The sequence below is a fragment of the Typopeltis vanoorti genome, chromosome 13 (genome assembly GCF_054136105.1).
Source record: "Typopeltis vanoorti isolate ZY-2024b chromosome 13, IOZ_Tvanoo_1.0, whole genome shotgun sequence".
NCBI lineage: Eukaryota > Metazoa > Arthropoda > Arachnida > Uropygi > Thelyphonidae > Typopeltis > Typopeltis vanoorti.
In genome coordinates, this window is record NC_143561.1 from 56,996,376 (window position 1) to 57,015,599 (window position 19,224).

Below are 19,224 nucleotides of genomic sequence, written 5' to 3' on the forward strand. Positions count from 1 at the left end.
TCATGGTTCGCATTTCCTGTATTATTGCACGGCAATGTGTAATAATATATATATATATATATAATTAGAAAAAATGTAATTACACATGTAATTTTTTCTAATTACATATGTAATTAGAAAAAATTTTAATTTTACTATAACATAATTATAAACTCTATGATATTACAATATAAGCTAATACAAAATATTATGAGTATGTGCTTACAAAATAGATATAAGCTTATAAAAATATTATAGCTTCATGTTTATACTTAGCTAAGGTTTTGTGAATAAAATTATTAACAAAATGCAACTAATGCATTTTATGGATGTCTTGCATTTAGCGATTTGAGACAGATTATTTGGGTTGCCATTCTCGAATATTTAATGATGAATAGGTCGAGATATTTTCTAATAAAATGTTATCGCAAAACATTTCCAGAAAGCCCTTTCTTGAAAAAAAAATGATATTGTTGCTTAGTATCATGTGTGTGTGTGTGTCCCAATACGTTGACTCACCACAAATTAGGTTAAACTCTCTCTCTCTCTCTCCCACCAGGAATGTCATGGCATTGAATGTGAAAATGTAAGGTAATTTAAATGAAAATTTCCCACTGGGATATCTGAGCCACTCAGCTCTGAAACAAATTACACTAGTGTGTCGTTAATATCGAATTATATCTACTTTTTTTATGTGTTTACTATCCATGAAAATAGTAAACATATAGTACTTGGGTACCATGGGCAGGCTAAGGATTATTGTTTTTTCATTTTTTTCCTTAAATTTATTTTTACGTACTCTACAAACTCAGATCTAGAAACCAAACATGGAACTTTTTCAAGCCTCCAATAAGTAGGGAGGCGAAACCCATTCCCAATCTACAGGCAATCACAAACATCCGTACTCACGACGGGATTAAAACCTGCAAAACTGTTGGTTGGAGATCGGGTATGATAACCATTCGGCAGCCAGTTTTCAATTGATTGAAATTATAGCTCATAATTTCAATCAATTATGAGCTATAATTGATTGAAAGTTTAATACAATGGAATGAAATTATATAACAATGACGGATTATAATATTGTGTTTAATATATACCTTCCGAAACGATTTAATCTCTGTTATCATTGACTAGCTGCAGGAATTTTCATCAAAGTTTTGATGGTTAAAAAAAAAAAAAAATGTATTCAAAATATGAGCCATTCGGTGACAGATTATTAGTTGCTGCACTGAAACTATTAAAATGGAGTATCTTAAATTAAAACAGATAATCATGAACCATATTTTATGTTTGCCCATAAAAATAATAATAAAATAAAAATTATTACCTAGAGTCGAATTTGTCTCCGTTTAAAGTCTAATTTTTGAGGATTTATTAAAGAAGTAACCCCCATTTTCTTGCCCCTGTTTCAGTCCGCATATGCTATGCCGAAATCAGCTTTATAATAGCATAAGTGTTCGCCTGTAGTCTGATCATACTTTCCACACGTTCTACACATACTCTGTATACCAGAAAATATATAAGTGGTACAGAACACGACAGAGTTGGTCTTCAACCAATGTTCTGTTGGGCTGAGATAAAGATCCTCTTAAGTTTTTTTTCTTACCAGCGGAGGCTGTGCTATTCTTTGTCATCTTTGATGGTTGACGTATGTGACTGCTCCTGACCTAGAAACCGAGATTGTACAGCTCGATTCCTGGTTAATTGTTTTGACATTGAACTGTCAACATTTCCGTACTATACCAGTCCAAGCACCCTATCCTCCCTTGGTGGCAATTTCCTGGCTATTTCTTGGCTGCGATGACACTCTCACCATTCTATGAACTGATTATGTCGCCCGCAGTTGATTTTCGATAATGCATTCTTTCCTTTACCGATACCATGAATGAATAGACCTTATATGGCATCTTATGAAAACACCTCTTTGGAATTCCGTAAGTTATCCATGCCACTGACAGTATGCACCGCTGATATTCTGATATCTGTTTGTCTTATATATGAGAATTGGCCGCGTTTCACGTTAGGACTATACATATTAGTAGGTTTCATTCTAAAATAAAGATTCTTCAATTCACAATTCTCTCGTCGTTTTTCGTTAATAATATTTAAAAAAAAAATACTTTAAACGTTATCTAATAAAGGTGCTGGATCTAATATCCACTTATATAATTTTGCATCGCCGAACTGAGACTTTTGGCTTTTTATTTTAGCAAATACTTTAAACGCTTTTATTATTTTGTAATTTAATTTACGTTTCTATAGAAAATATAAATATGATCGATGTCTAAAATTTGTTTTGGTTTATTTAATTGCTAGTTTTCCCTATGTTTTATGCTTATGTAGAAAGATCATGAAATCTATGTTTAATAACTTCAAATATCTTATCTTATTTTTATTTGTTTGCAGAGTGCCTGATTTTGGTTTATAATTGTAACTTGTAACAATTGCACTTGTAGCATTGCACATGCGCAAAAATGACAAATGTTCACGCATGTGCGAGTGCAGTATTAAACATGCAGACAAATTGCAACGAATATAAAAACCGAATATTAACCAAAGGGATACCGACCAAGAGGAAGACCCAGGAGGAGAAGGGCAGAAGACTTTTTAAACCCTTGAAAACGTTACAGGCAAACAATTGTTTATTACGGAAAGCCAAGAAGAAGAAGATAAAAAAACTGAAAAAAATACACTAAGATATTTTAATGGTAACATATTTCAATTTGATAAATGATACTGATTATCATTAATTTGAGACACAAATGAAGATGATTAGGCTATTTCTAAAACTAAATATTTTAGTTTAAGATATACTATACCATACGCAGGGTTTTATTTATTATTTTTAAATTAATGTTTAAGTTACAAAGATAATAAACTGTGTAAACGAACAACCAACGTGAAAAAATGAATATTTGCGTACCGAAGCCAGAGTTCTAATATATAAATCAGATAATATTAAACCAAATTCCGTGGAACCAGAAAGAGGATAAATTACCTATAAAATATTATCCATTGATATAAAGAATTGTCAGATGAATATTATTACTGAACATGGTCGGACGAAACTGAATAAAATAAATAAAGAAATAATGACATCATCCGGAAGAAATTAAATGAAACAAAAAATCAATAAACGAATGGCTAGAAATAAAAAGGATAGTATCAAATAATAATATATTGAAGGCATGACAGAAAAACAGAATCATAAAAATGATAAGTCTGGAATCCAACAGGCAAAATGTAAATATATCAAAGACGAAATGGAGGGACACACTCAAAGAAAATGAAATTTTCTTGACGACAGACTACTGCATCGAAGAAGAAGAATACTATACGTAGAGGGGAAAAAAATAGTTAACTGGTTTCTTACAAACGTGGAAAGGTTTTTCACCCCACAGCATGCAAACCTATCTACCCAATTTACAGACAATAATACACGTGATTCATAGCTATAGTAATTAAAATAATCAACAACATTCTTCGCCTAAACTCCTAAAGTTTGCGAAATGATTTTCTGTCTTGGATTAATAATTTTGAATAGCTTTAATTTTCTTAATACAAGTGAAGTAGCACACGCCTAGTGAGTGTTTTTGTTGGGAATTCAATCGCTAACCATTGGAAAATAGTATGAGTTATTGTCTTCTTTCTCTTAAACTTGCTATTATAGCTATTCGCAGCTCAACATTCAGTTTTTGGAACAATTTTTCTTCTCTTAATTCTGTTGTTATTTTGCAGTCCTTTGAGGTAACCTCCACTCGTGTTTCCCGGAAAAAAAAAAAACTACTGGTATTCAAATCTGATACTAAGAAGTTTCATCTTCTTCTCAATTTTCCGTCCATCTCTAAAATGTAGTACTAGGTTTCTTTGGGATCACAGTAATAGAAAACGCATGTTAACGGGCCAAATTTTATGTGTAATATTTCATACTGATTGCCAGCTAATTACGTTCCATGCTTGTGAACATCTGATTGTTTAAGAGATGTTCCCTATCTCACCGTTAAAATGAAACGTCGAACATTTTTATTTCAAATATATATATATATATATATATATATTTTTTTTTTTTTTTTTTTTTTTTTTTTCCCCAGCTCGAATAATTTTACGTAGTTGCATACAGGATGGAATCTGTTAGCTAATTTCTCGTTAACTGTTTATCAGCTGAATAACTGATTTAGGAGACTCATCGACAAAAACTGGATGTAACCGTGTATATGCCGAACAAATATATAAATATGTTTTATATTACATTTTAAGTAAATTATTCAGGTTATTTTGTGCGTAAATTAATTTTCTTCTATACTAGTAAATTATTTATTTTAATTAATAAAAAAATAAAATTATACGTTTATATTAAGGTGACTATAATAAATAAGAATTATATAGAAGGAAAAATAAATTAAAAATAAATAAGATGTTCTCATTTTAATCGTTAAACAAGTAGCAAATATCTTATTCCATGATCAATTATAAGCCATATGATACAAATTATAAATATTAATTATAAATTATTTCACATGAATTATAACTCATAGCTCTTTAATGAAAGAGCCTTTTCTCTTCCAACTTTTCAACATCACTGGCTTCCTTTTTGCTTTTTAACTACCTGACCACCTTACTTTGGCGGCAAAGTAAGTAAAAAATTCACACAATGCCCGTTTCATAAACCAAAAAAAGAACTAGTTTGATTGACGAGATAATGAACGGCATCGCTATACAAGAATGATATCATGAAATTCACGTTTTGATTATATATGGATCATAGTAAATTTCTGTTTTCATTCGTTTCAATCACCTATTCATAACAAGTATTTATTGAAGTAAGTATCCCTCTTTAAATTATAAACGCGTACTTAAATATGCAGATAGCAAGCTATAGTTTTGCATTGATTATTGTTCACAAAGCCCGGGAAAATATGCGTCAAGTGAATATTTAGCACAGAAAACAGCGCCACGCCACCTTTAAAGCAATTTAAAGTAAACTCAGCAGTGTGATTTGAAACTATTTTTATTATTATTTGAACTGATAACTTGATAAATAATAGGATAGGTATAAACTATAGTTTTGATTTCTTGTAGTCTGATTCAACGAAATTTTGCTGCATAGCAATAATCTTTTATGTGTGCATCGTCAGTAGCATCCAGTAGGCTTAACCTCCATGCCATTATAATCCTCCTTTGCTGCATGAGTTCTATGGTAATATGGGGAAGACATAGTTCTTAATGGTTTTAACCACTGTGGATGTTTGAATGCATAATAAACTCTTATTTTGAATGTATTACGTTATAATGACGCTCATCGAAGATTTTCTTGGATTAATCAGGCTAAAATCACGATTTTTTTCCCGTTGAAATAGAGCCCTCATGCTCCCGGTTTGCTGCACACTGTCAGTCTGTCTCCAAGAGGCTTCTCTATCCAATCCCAGACAGTTGATTTTCATGGTGATTCCTTCCTGTGCTGGCGTCTATAATTACACTGTCGTACACTCATGACTTGGTCCCTGCGAGCCAAATGACGCTCTAGTCTTTATCTTCCACGGATGCCACTTTGTGGAGTAACTTGATTCCCTAGAAAAATACTGTGATGGGGAAGGGGCAAATATAGCTTTGTTATTTCAATAATTAAAATTTCCATGACCTCATATGGAAATAATTTAAATAGTACGTCTTAAATATGCATTAAATTAAAAAAAAATGTTTCTTTTATGACGTCAAAGCACTTTATCGAGATTTTTTTAAAAAAAACAGTTTAGAGTTATTTCTTTTATCTTCTGTGTTTAAGAAGGCATTTAAGGAATTTATTTAAGGAATTTATTAAGGAATTTAAAAAGAGGGAAATCGTCGAAAACTGTGGCAAAATCCAAAACACGATTATGAATGATTATATTTAACCACGAGAGCAACCGCTTAAGTCTCAATAACCTGCCACATGAGGGCGATTTAATCGTCTTCAATTTCAATAACGAGCGAAAGTGCTCGAATTATCATAAATTACAGAATTTGCAGTGACAGTTTTCTTACTTTTAAACATAATAAATGACATAACATAATTTCAGCTACAACAATCTTTTCAAGTGTAGAAGAAATTATAATGTCAAAACGAAAAAGAATTCAGCTGTCGTGTTCTCATTAATTATGATATGTCTTCATCCACATATGAAATGTTACAAATTAACGACGTACGAACATCTTTCAAATAAGTTTCGCACTCTTCTAGTAACTAAGTCTGCTGGCCATAGGTAATAAAATTCTGGGCATTTTATAAATGAAATTTAGCAAGTGAAATTGATTGGTGGAAACATTAATTCAATCACAACCCCTTTATATAGATCAATTAATAATCTTTTACTTTACCATTATTATTCGCATAGGTAAAACTTAAAATAATTATTCAAAAAAAAATAACTAAAAAATCAATTCATTGTTTTCGAAAAGCAAAGTTAACTATAATGGATAAATTAAAGTCAATTTCAATAAATATTTAAATATCACTGCACATATATCTAAGCTAGGTTGATCTTAGCTTATGAAAAATTTGGTGACATATCCAATGGCGTGTACTTCAGGAATCTGCGTTTAGATACTACCGTAAAACAACTGTTATTATAATAATTTTTTTATAATAAAGTAGCGTTTCATTATGTTTCTTAGATTTGAAATAATAATATTTTATATTATTTATTCGACATAAAACTTTAGATATTTTAAGACACCTAATATATAATATAATGGACAAATTATAGCTTTGGAAGTAGAAAAGCATCAGACAGATCTGATGGATCTCTTATTGGGTCTGATAAGAAGAAAAAAAGTCCTTTTTAGGACTTCCAGAGTAACGAATGGCAATGCTGTAGCCAATGAAGTTTCAGCTGAGGTTCGGCTATTGCCGTTACCCAGCCATGACAAGAGCTTTTTAGCTCAATAACATTCCATCCACACAGATTTTCTTCATTCAGATGACGGGATAAAGAGTCAGGGACTCAGTCCATCGCCCAGTTCTTTTAAGAACATCAGACAGATCTGGTGGTGGGAATGATATGAAAAAAGTCCTTTTTAGGACTTCCAGGGTAATAAATTGCAATGCTGTAGCCAAAGAAGTTTTAACTGAGGCTCGGCTATTGCCGTTACCCAGCCATGACTAGAGCTTTTTAGCTCAATAACACTCCATCCACACAGATTTTCTTCATTCAGATGACGGAAAAAAGAGTCAAGGACTCAGTCCATCGCCCAGTTCTTTTAAGAATCAGATGTGGTGAGGGAGAGTGGAATGAATCGACCGTGAGATGCGGTGATTAATACCCGTGGATGGTAATGGATGGCAATACTGTTGCCAATGAAGTTCTAACTGAGGCTCGGCTATTGCTGTTACCATCCTACCATGATCAGAGCTTTGATAGCTCAATAACACCTTATCCCTACACTGTCCTCTACAGATAACGGGGAAGATGAAAAGCATTCTTGCTTCACCCCTTTAAGCCAGTCCTTATAAGGACTATCAGATGTGGAGTGAAAAACTGCATGAAATCACTGCGATGACATGGCTTAAATTCATGAATGGTTTGAAATAAACTTTCTTCAGGTCTCTCAAAAATGTAACATTCATCCCCATCCCAATTATAATTTACATAATATAATATATAATATACACAGTATCATAATATACGCTCGTTTCGGAAGTTCAATAGGAATGTAATGAGGTTAATTGGTATAATGTAATATAATATAATAAACAGTTTACATCTAACGTTTCTTCCGTATGCTTGAATACTATTTGTACAGGAAGTAGATATTCATATTTTTTGTGCTAGACTACAATTTAGTCTGCAGTTAGCATTTTAAACCTTGACATCCAGGCAGTGTTTAACACTTAGCAACTGTTATAACAAGCACTCAACGGTTATTGTAATAAAAAAAAATGATAAAATTTAATATTTCTTAAGAATGGATAACTTGAAGTTTTATATGGTGAAAGTGGAACAGTCTGACAGCCTAATATGCTAACATATAAACATTTCCTGATAATCATCAGTTGCATTAATATACCCTAGCAACTAATCATGATATATGAAGTCGAATGTTTTGATTAAAAAATTAATTTATAAAATATATAGTAATAAATATAATAATGATAATAGTTGTGACACGTATTACCCAATAATAATTTAGTAAAATATATATTACCATTTATAAAAATTCTATGACTTAAAATATATATTCTGAGTTCACTGAGAGAGCCTGAGTAGCGAACTTGAAGAACCCAGGATAACGGATGGCAATGCTGTAGCCAATCAAGTTTTAACTGAGGCTCGGCTATTGCTGTTACCCAGCCATGACCAGAACTTATAGCTAAATAACACATCATCCACATATTCTGTTCAATCAGATGAAGGACTCAGTCCATCTCCCCCCCCCCCCCCAAAAAAAACATTCTGTCACTAATTTATAAATAAATTCTATAACTCATTCGAAAGACGTCTTCTGAAATAAAATTTAAATAAAAATTAGAGAATTTAAAACCAGAATACTTTATAAGCTTTTAAATTTAGAAAGGGGAATGAAATAGCATAAACAACGTATGATTTATTTATAAACATAAACGTAATTTATAAATATAGTGTATAACTTTTATATTATACCTGAAATATTAAGCTATCTCTGTATAATTGTAGATTAATATTTGATGTGAGGAAAACGTTAAATGTAAATATAACGCTGTATTATAAATATGATAATAAATAAAGAATTACATGAGAAATTATCCACTTGTTTACCTGAGATTTCTAATTTAGTAAACTTCCAAAAACTGTGAAAATATCCTCAATTTCATAACTGACTAGCAGGCTTAATTAAGAAATATTTTTAGGCTGCGATGTTTAAAATTAATTTCACACAGTAAAATTAATATAAAATAATATATCACCGGCAATGTCAAAGGAGAGCTACTGTTCGCTGGAGATTATGTTACAAAGTAATAACCAATTGTAAGTATGTAGTTTAGGGTATTGCATGGCAACTCCGGGGTAATTTAATTAAGACGATCGAATGACACTTCATAGCCATTACTATAAGATATCATATTGCATGTTTTGTGTTGTCTACTATAGAGAGAGCACGTGTGTCACACATAAAAACAATTATCAAGTTGTTTTATGTCATGTTTTACTCTCATTCTCCTTCAATGTTTTTTTCCCCCCTGCATATCAAAGTTCATGACATTGTACATGTTTTTAATCATTCAAATGTCTAATACTCCAGTACTAAGGACCTGTGTTATGGTTCATCCGTTTATTGATTGATTTTAAACCTGCTTCTTACAACACGACACAGTTTAGTTTTCAAACCTGCCTGACTGTTAAATATAGGGTTGTCCAAAAGTCACGAAAGGGTTTAAAATAAGTGGTTTTTTATAACCAAAAAAAAAAAAAATCCATGTTCTGTATTTCATTATAACAAAAAAAAATTAATAAATAAAAAAAATTAAATGTTTTGACTCTTTCTTAACTTATAGGCCATCGTGTATAGTACCATACTGTAAACAAAGGTCTGTCATAGCATTTTTAAAATTTTTTAAATTTCTAAATATTGTATTCTAATTTCTGAATAGATTGTATTATTACAGCACTGTCTGTATTTTGTTATTACTGAATGTTACTTAATGCTATTTTTAAGTCAAAGCACGCTATGGCTCCGAAATATTGTTATAAATAGTAGACATACGTGATGTCACTTACCTCCCCTATAAGCAGGAAAACAAGAGTCTTAAAGAGGAGGAGATTGCCTGATAACCTCTGTTAAACTGTTGTCCCTCTTTTAGAACAGCCCACTGGTGATATGAATGTTCAATGCGAGAGGAATATTTCAGCCCTTTTGTTCAAGAAAAATCCATTCTGATCACATGCTAAAGAAACGTTCGCATTCACTGACTGTTGCATCAAAATATAACGTTCGTTCTTTTGCAAGGAATATGAAGACGTGAGCAGATACCCAAAAACAGATAACAGAGCTAGTTACAACCTAACTCTGAAAACATCTGTTTGTTTCACACCGCAGGTGGGTATGCGAGGAGGGGGGGGGAGGGGGGAAGGAATCAACTGCTCTTTGTTTGAGCTGTTTCATTCGAAATATTTTAAGCAGTGAAATAGTTAATTACTTAAAGAAAAAAACTGAAATTGCATTGTTTTCTGAATGCAATGTACCCTAAACATGATGTTTTCTGAATTATTATATTTAGAATTTTGTTTTTTGATTATAATAGAGAAGTGAGCTTCTGTCTTGTAAGCATCATGTTTAGGGTATTCTGTTGTCTAGTTTACTGATTTCGAAATGATACTTTTAAACCACAGAATTTTGAGAATCGGCATAGGTCGTTTTGTTCATGTATAGTGTCCTTTTGCAATCAATCCGATGCAAAACAAAAGATTAGAAATAATACATAGACCAGCGCAGTAAACAATATATGAATAAGTACAAAAATATTTCAGTTGATATTGCAAATATTCTGTAACACAATGAGCATCTTGTCATGTTATATACACCCTAGTCACTGAATACTGGTATCATTAAATTCATGTTTAATAATAGATATTTATTACTAAGAATTGAAAGCTATGATATCTTCGCCAGCTTCTTACCAAATACTTAGGGTATTCCGTTTAAAACGCAGTGACTTTTATAGTAAAACTTCAAAGATCTAGTATTCAATGCGTTTCCTTATGATCTTTTTATGACTTATTTTTCTTGTAAACTGAATTGTGAGTATAAGTGATTAGGTAATTATAAATGAATTATTAAGTCAATTATAAGTAAGTGATTATACATGATAAGTAATTATATAGAAATACGAGAATTTTACTTATTATTTCTCACGTAAATTCGCTTAGCAACATAGTCAATTATTTATTTATTTATTTTATTTTATTTTTTTTTTAAGAAGTCGAAAAGGAACTTGAACACGTACAAGAACACCAGTTCTTTCAGTCAATTGCAGATCTCATTGACTATTTGTAACAATTTCTCATTGACTATTTGTTAACAAGGTATGTCTTACTTCATTTTCTATATCTGAATTCACAGCGAAATTATTATTATTTTTGTTTGTTTGTTTGCAATCACGGTTTGTCTGTTTACCAAAAAAGCAATGATATCTGTCGCAACTCAATTATCTTATAGGAATCTTTTAAATACAAAAGTTCAGAGTACTCTCTCTCTCTCTCTCTCTCTCTCTCTTTTCATTAATTTAAATTGCACGATATTTGGTCATGCCATATTTTGTATGCCATGTTTTGGCATACAAAAATCCAGTCCATGTTTTAATTTTTTTTTATTTTTAAAATTCAGTATTAAACATTTTTAAGATTTTTAATTTCAAAAACTTTGAGGAAAATTTTTAAAAAAAATTAAAAACAACTTTCTCGATGAAGGATTTTTTTATTCCACACCATAAAATCAGTTCTTTTAACCTCATTTCATAAAAATTCTGACGAGAAAAAAAATATCATATCCACATGATATTAGCTATTTTAGTGCAATTCTTTCGTTGCAAATTCTAGATTCGTTCAAAATGATTACATTTCGCGAGAAATAGAAGAAAATTCAATTCTAAAATTATTGGACACAATTCTAATAAAAATGCACTTGTGAGGTATCGAGTGATGCACAACCAAAAAGCATAAAAATCAAACCCTTTTCTGTCACCGGTTTTACTGGCAAGCATTTTATTATTGACGCAATCCTTAAACTGCAAATAGGAAGTCAGCTGTCTATTAGAGGACAGATGATAAAGATAGGAAAACAAAATGTCATTTTCATGACAACCATCGGTTCGCTTTTTTTTTTTTTTGTTGTTGTTATTTAATTCAGTATAATATGATGAAGTCTAGAATGTGATTTCCAAATATTTCGTCAGGCTACGCAACTTTTGTTTTGTTAGAGAGTGTGAAAGAATGATGTTACAATAATAAAAAAGTTTATTCAAATAAGTTAATTATACTTCCCTAAACTTAATTTTAATACATTCTGTAGCATGTTTTTCTGAAATATGATTTTGGAAATTCAGATTTTTCATATTAAAAAAACAACAAACAGACAAAGTAGATGAGATAACACACATTTCATTTAAACACCAGACTGACTTTATAATTTTAGTCGCTTCGATCGTAATTCCTCAAATTAAATACATTCAGTAATTTGCTATTAAACAAATATATTATGTATAATTTTTGTTGTTAATTATTGGATACTAAATGTTGCTAAAGAATTACACCGAGGCAGTGTCAACGTTTGTGTACTAAAACTGAAATTTGACACGAACTAATGCGAATTTTTTTATTTTCAGGTTCCTCCAAGCTTCTTTCAACGACATGAATTAATAACGAACCCTTTTAGTGGAAGTTAAGCAGTCTTTAAAGTGCACTCAGTAATTTCCCTTATTCCCAAAACGTGTGCAAGTCAATCGCCTGGAATATGTTAATCAATATATTGCAACAGCAACACCACCAAAGAAACATTGGAGTAAAATTCAAAAGGTGGTTATATCGATGTATGAAACGAATTTCTACATAATATATGTTATATAAATGCTTGTATTGTTGCATGTTGCGGTTATTTGTTGTAGATAATACCTATTACATTTTCTTTAATTAGGAACTAAATTCACAGAGAATATCTAGTACCCACTGACCATTAAAATCACACAGAATGTATATAAATAAAGCACCCTCTCTCTCTCTCCATAAGAGATTGGTTTCTGTAAAAATTAACAAGCATTTCTGAAGCCTTTTAAAAGGACATTATTGTTATTTGATAACAAATATACATCATTGTCATTTTTCCTAACTTTGATAATTAATCACATGACCGCAACAAATTTATTTTCAACCAGAACAAATATCACATAGAAACTGCAAATGTGTAACATCTTGTATAGAAGGGATATATTATTACGAATGGTGTATTAGAAAGTATATTTTGAAAACAATAACTTCATAAACATAAATAATTAAATAATATTTTATTAGTTTTATTTTATTATATTATATTAAATATTTTTTCTTTATGATTATATTTTAAAAGTTGTATGGGTTGTCTTTCGATAACTTCATATAACAATTCCGGACAAGGTCTTTTGAGAAGTATTTTAATAATATATTGCTAAGAAACTAAGAAAAGTTTAAATTGGTATTGTGCAAGAAAATATAATACTGCAATTCGAACTTAAAAAGCTATATATTATATCTGGTAAAATTTAAAAATTGTTACAAAAATTCATTTATGTTAATTAAACAATGCAGTTCTTTTAATACCTACTTCTTGCTAATTTTCAACAATTGCACACGTCATCATAACACGGGGAAAAAAAAAAAAAAACGTGTTCGGATGTTGCCAATGTTATAATGTAAAATAAATCACAAATAAATAAATAAATAAATAAATAAAATAAAATAAATGCTGCATAATCGGACTGATGATAAACTTCTACAGCTGAAAGCGTACCTTCAATTTTTATAACTTTTTAAAAATTATTTTCTTTACAAGCAGTTTAATTAAATCGGTGACACTGGTCTTTAGAAGTTAACATCTGGTTCTATAGAAGTCACACATCTGTGTTCAATAGAAAAACATTATTTATCTTAAGAACTCATCGAGGCAAAGGGAGAAGACAGAAATGCATGAGAACAGTACAAAGCGTTGAAAACATAATATAAATATCAAAGTTTTGTTTTTCTTTCGTTTTTTCGTTCCCAAACATTTCTTATTCGGACTTCCCGTTAAGTTTATAGCAAAATACACATAAAGAGAGAGAGAGAGAGAGAGAGAGAAAGAAAGAGATAGAAAAAAATTTACAGTTGAATAGAAAACGTTCATGTCCCAGTTAACTTAGCTTGTGATAGAAAATATACACAAAAAAAAAAAAAACTCGTATAAATCTTACCTGCATGTGACTTGAGGTACAATCAGCCATGTTGTCTAAGAGCCTCATTAAAGTTCTGAGATGCCAAGCAGTCTCTACTGTGATGACGTCATAAGGGGACAAAGGAGTGGCCATTTGAAATAGGCGCAATAAGATTGGCCACATGGAAATTTTTACGTGGACAGCCGACCTTCTTGCCCAATGTATGACGGAGAAAGCAGCCAGTCGACGCCTCCTAGAAAACAAGGTAATTACACATTGTAAAGATATATTCCTCCGATAATTGCCATCATTTTGTTGTTCAGAGAGACCAAACTGCAATTGTATTTCTTCTTTGTTTGGGCTAAATCTCCTATTTCATTGTCCCATAATATTAACGATGTGGAAATTAGAGACGATAATAATTACGGTGGACATTGAAGCAGCTTTGTTCGGTTCCCAGAGATGTTTAGTACTGCATGAAAAGAGCGGAAAATAGTTTTTTCCCCATACGAAAACCATATTGGAGAGATAAAAAGTAATAACAGCAAAGGTAATCATCACATTTTGTAGCTAATCGCTTCCAGTTTTGATAGACTTAGAGATATTGTTTTTATTACAGAAGTTTGAATGCATTCTCAACTCTAAGAAACGTTTATTAAACTGACCCATGAATCCCTAGGACACGTTGACGCAATATAGAGACGCCATGATGGCAAAGAAAAGATTCATAAAGCAAACCGAACTAAATGCATCTTTACAACGATTGTTTTCGGTTCAGAACATCCATCAGAGTAATAACTTTTAATGATATTTATTTATTTATATATTTATTTTCCTGTAGTTTATTTGCGAGTTTAGTATACATAACAAGTTCGTTAACAATACAAGTTCATATTCATGGTCATTGTTTTATAACTGCGTTGCTCAAATAGTTTATATTATAAGGTGATTTCCATTTCATTGTAATTAATTTTCTCTGTCTACAGACCTATTAAAACTGTTTCTGCGTACGCAGTTAAAATTCTGTGAATGAATGAATAAAAATGAAAAAAAGAAAGAAAAAACATGAATTAATTCTGCCAGAATTTGATTGAGTATAGATATTTGGTGCAACTAGCAATACAAAGCTTAATTTAATTCAACGGTCTATCTATTATATTTTCTTTATTAAATTATCACGACACCTATTTATAAAACACCTGAAAATGTTTAAGATACAGAAAGTACTTTAAAAATTCAGTAAAAAACGTTTAGTCAGGTAATCCTTTTTTTAAAGCGAATTTTAACAATTGACGATGTTTTATTATGAAAAAGTCAGAATATTAGCATTTCAAATTCTTCGTTTGTTGTTGATGAGTGATTGGTAGTTATCTGAATAGCGCACACTATGAATAAATGAACGATGTGGATTTTTTCTTTTAGTGAAAAAAAAAAAAAAAAAAAACGTTGTTTAGCTTTAAGAAATACAGAATATAGCCGAATGGATAAAGCCTGCATTTGACCAATCAATAGATTGTGTGTTCGAAGTTCGTCGAGTCGTGGATGTTTATAAAGTCTTCCAAGCTTTGAAATTTTCTCATGATAACAAATAGAGAAGCGCATGCATCTGCAACAGGAAATCAAGGTTTAACAATGCCATTCTAAGATACTCAAACTTTTCATGCAAGAAGTTAACATAAAAAGAGTCCAAGATTCTAAAAGCATTCATTCACTTGAGGAACTGCACTTGAGTTACAACTTCAATTCTAAATAATAAATTGTAAACTAATCAAAAATAGTTTAAACGAAGAAAGAAGTATTTCATCTTACTATTTATTAAAGAAAACTAGATAAGTACACCAATATTAATCTTATATAATAATTATATATATTCAATCATGCATATGATAGGATTCGAAATATGGTCGACTGTTGTATTCCTTAACTAACATAAAAATGTTCGGAATTTTATTTTAAAGATCGGCGAAGTGAGGTTTTTAGATTAGTCTTTGCGATTTTCATTCTTTGAATAATAATATGATTTCAGTCTTTCACAGGATTAAAATAATAATAATAATAATAACATTAAGTTTATCAGTTAATTAAATGTTTATGCCATTTTGCTAATAGTTCAAAGAGGATGAATAACCAGGTACTAAAATGACACTTCTGTATGCGACAAAGATTTATTATCATTATTATTATTAGAAAATGCAAGTTTCAAATTTTACCATGAAAATTTATTTTGTGTGGATATTTCACGGCAACGTTACAATAAAATACCCAGCATTCTACAGAAGAGTTGGTAACATATTCCTCTGTATACACGAATCGAATAGGATATTTTAATTACCCTATTATTTCATCAGAGTAGCACTAAGTATGATATTTCAGTGCCAGCCTACGTTCTTTCTTTGTCTATAGTTGGTTGCATTGTTCGTTAGTACTTGTCTTGTTTCAACAAGGTAATGTTTACATATCTGTATTACTTCATTGTGGTAGATATCACTATCTGAGATTGTATAGTAATATTTGAAATTCAAAGACGCTGACTTCGATACCTCTTTTAATTTCCGTTATATAAACTCAAACTCATGTATTTTTCAATTCCCAACAAAGTAGTTGGTTTAAAAAATATCCATCCTCATATTTAAGTGTCGGTCAGCATTATAAACAACTAATAAAACACTTTTTTGTTGCTATTTTTAAAACAAATTAATTCTTTTTTATTGCAAAAGATAGTAACTAAATAATGAAATAATAATGAGGAAGAATTTTGATTATCAACGGCAGAAATATTTTTGAAATACTTTACAGGATAAATTTACTGTGATAATTCAAAAAGGTTAGAGGTTTTTCTAGTGGTAACATAGACACATCTAGTGTCGATTATTGATACAATTTCCAGATAAATTAAATAAATACTGTATAGGTAACTTAAAATGGCTAAGTATTTGGTTAATAGTAGCTAGATAGATTGCATGAAGACTTTATATCCATATCTATAGAATATGTTAATTGCCTCTCATTTATCTAATAATAGTATAGAGATAAAGTATCGCAGTTGCTATAAAAGAGTCACATGATCATAGTTATTATGAAATATGTATGACTATATATTTATTATAGTTAATATGGTGTTGCATTTTTTTCTAATGTTCTGGAAATTTATCGATGAACAAAAACAAGATGTTCAAGGAGCTCAGTATATAATACCATCTATTTCCGCAACATTTTTCTAGAGCGAAGACCAGAAGCCCATTTGCTTCCTATTGGCGAAGAAATATCAACGCTACCTTTAAACTTTAACGAAAGATAAGATTATGTCTAAAGCGCACGCAGTTGTAGCTGAAGAGAAAGTTATTTGGAAAGCCATGTCTGCTGCCTTTCATTTCGAGCCCAGGATTTCCTCTCTCGCTGCACAACATCAAGTGGAAGAAAGGCAGGAAATGCAGCCTCCCTCGGAGAATCTTCGTTCATAAAAGAGGACGTCATCTCGCGCCTGGTATGCGGATTCCATTCCTTCGTATTATCACAATACACGTAATTCTAAGATAATGCTGCCATAACTTAGTTCTCCTGTCAGGAGCGAACAAGAAACGAGGCTTTCTTGGAATAAAAGGCCTTTGAGCCATCGAAATGGAAAGCAGGCATCTAAAATGCAGTTTGATCAAGAGCGTCCTGCCCTTCGCTATATTGGCATGCAATCACAATTTCGGTAAATAAGGAAAAGGGAACCGGCGTATGAGGTTCTCCCTCCTTAATGTGCTTTGCACGCATTACGACACACAATCTAATAGTTTAGGGTGGAAATAATTGAACTTGTGCGTTTAGCTTGGCAGATTAAAATCATGGCAATAATGTTTGCCAAGAACATTTTTCAAAAGCATTTTGTGTAGCCACAATAGCGAACCATTTTCTACAAACATTTCGTGAGCTTACAAAGAGTTTTTGAAATTTCCAAGAATGCTGCCTAAGATGAGATTGGATTCCAGAGTTAATTTTTTTTTTTTATGTAATTCTTGTACGCATTTGGTGCAAATGGTACTACTTCTCTAAGGGAAAAAAAAAAAAAAAAAGAATGGAACATGCGCAGTCATTAACTAGATAACAATATGCACAGTCGAAGCGAGTGGTTTATTTTGCAATATGGAGCGCTTAAAACTGGCAGAATAAAATGGTGTAGCAATCAAAATAAACCCCGAATCATAGAACAATATAACTTATAAGCAGTGGAAATTTCTAATCTATATAGAACTTATTATATCACCACCTTCATCCAATTCCTGATATACTACATAATTAAGTTTGCATCATTCCTAGCTTCCTAATAACAATTTTCCTCCAAATGACGTTCTCACTTGTTAGAATTCTAATATCGTCATATCTTATATTTCCTGTCTCCTAGAGCACTTCTGACTGAATCATTCCACCAGGTCTTTTCCCTACTATCTTGGCGTCAAACACCTATTTAGCTAACCTTTCTTGTCTCATTCTGTTTAAGTGACCACACCACTTAAGATTATCTGTGCTCACACATTCTTGAATGCTAACATTATCGACTTTCTTCCTAATATCTCAAGTTTTAATATGATTCTGCCATCTGTTTATTTCCTTAATTTTCTCTCAGAACTCTCATATTTGTGGGATTTCATTTGTGATACGTAAAATAATTTTTGACGCTTAAAATATGTTTTATTTCTAACCTAACTCTCAGATCCATATGTTACAATTGGTTTCAACACTGTCTGGTATACTTAGTTTAATATTTTGGTTAATTTCTCTTTTATAAATTATTCAACTGGCTGATCATTATACCAGCTTTGGTTATTTTATTGATTGTTTTCATATTTAATTTGCTATCTTCACTAACATTATGTCTAAATTTAGACTTGTTCTATAGGATGTCCATTCAGGATGCGGCTGATGTTTTCCATGGAGTTCTAAACAACAGAGTAGAAAATGAATCCCAGACATAGAAATATTTGAAAATTTTGGAAACAAGGACACAGATTAGATTTTTTTACAACTTAGTTACTGAAATAGTCGGAAAGTACATCTGTAATTTCTAATTCAATCTCCTTTTTTTTTTTTTAATCAATTCTGTTTATATTTATTATTTTTCCGAAAACGGGGCACGTGCTAAGCATGAGTTTTATGTCTTTTTTTTTTTTTCTTCTCAGACTATTGTTTATGATAGATTTTAACAAATAAAGAGTTCTCAAGCAGATAAATTGTATCCCCCCTATCCTAGATTAATAAATTCTTCTATTTCTATTTATACTCACTTATAGGGAGATTACTAAAGAATGCAGGTCAAGTAATACAATAATTACCTTTAAAGCTAAAAGGTTTCAAATTATCACGCCAAT

At 31.0% G+C, this 19,224-nt stretch overlaps 1 protein-coding gene and 1 long non-coding RNA gene across 2 annotated transcripts in view; one reads left to right on the forward strand and one right to left on the reverse strand.

Moving 5' to 3' along the window:
* LOC150100177 (uncharacterized) overlaps window positions 1-12,710 on the forward strand; it is a 33,890-nt gene extending 21,180 nt beyond the window's left edge. Inside the window, exons 3-4 of the long non-coding RNA XR_016549232.1 lie at window positions 10,913-11,018; window positions 12,317-12,710. This is a non-coding gene — a long non-coding RNA (uncharacterized LOC150100177). The remainder of the gene's footprint in view (window positions 1-10,912; window positions 11,019-12,316) is intronic.
* The window catches only part of LOC150100176 (uncharacterized), a 142,513-nt gene that overhangs the window by 36,895 nt on the left and 86,394 nt on the right, over window positions 1-19,224 (reverse strand). Inside the window, exon 4 of the mRNA XM_090402424.1 lies at window positions 13,913-14,126. Coding sequence (XP_090258550.1) covers window positions 13,913-14,126 — 214 coding nt within the window. The remainder of the gene's footprint in view (window positions 1-13,912; window positions 14,127-19,224) is intronic.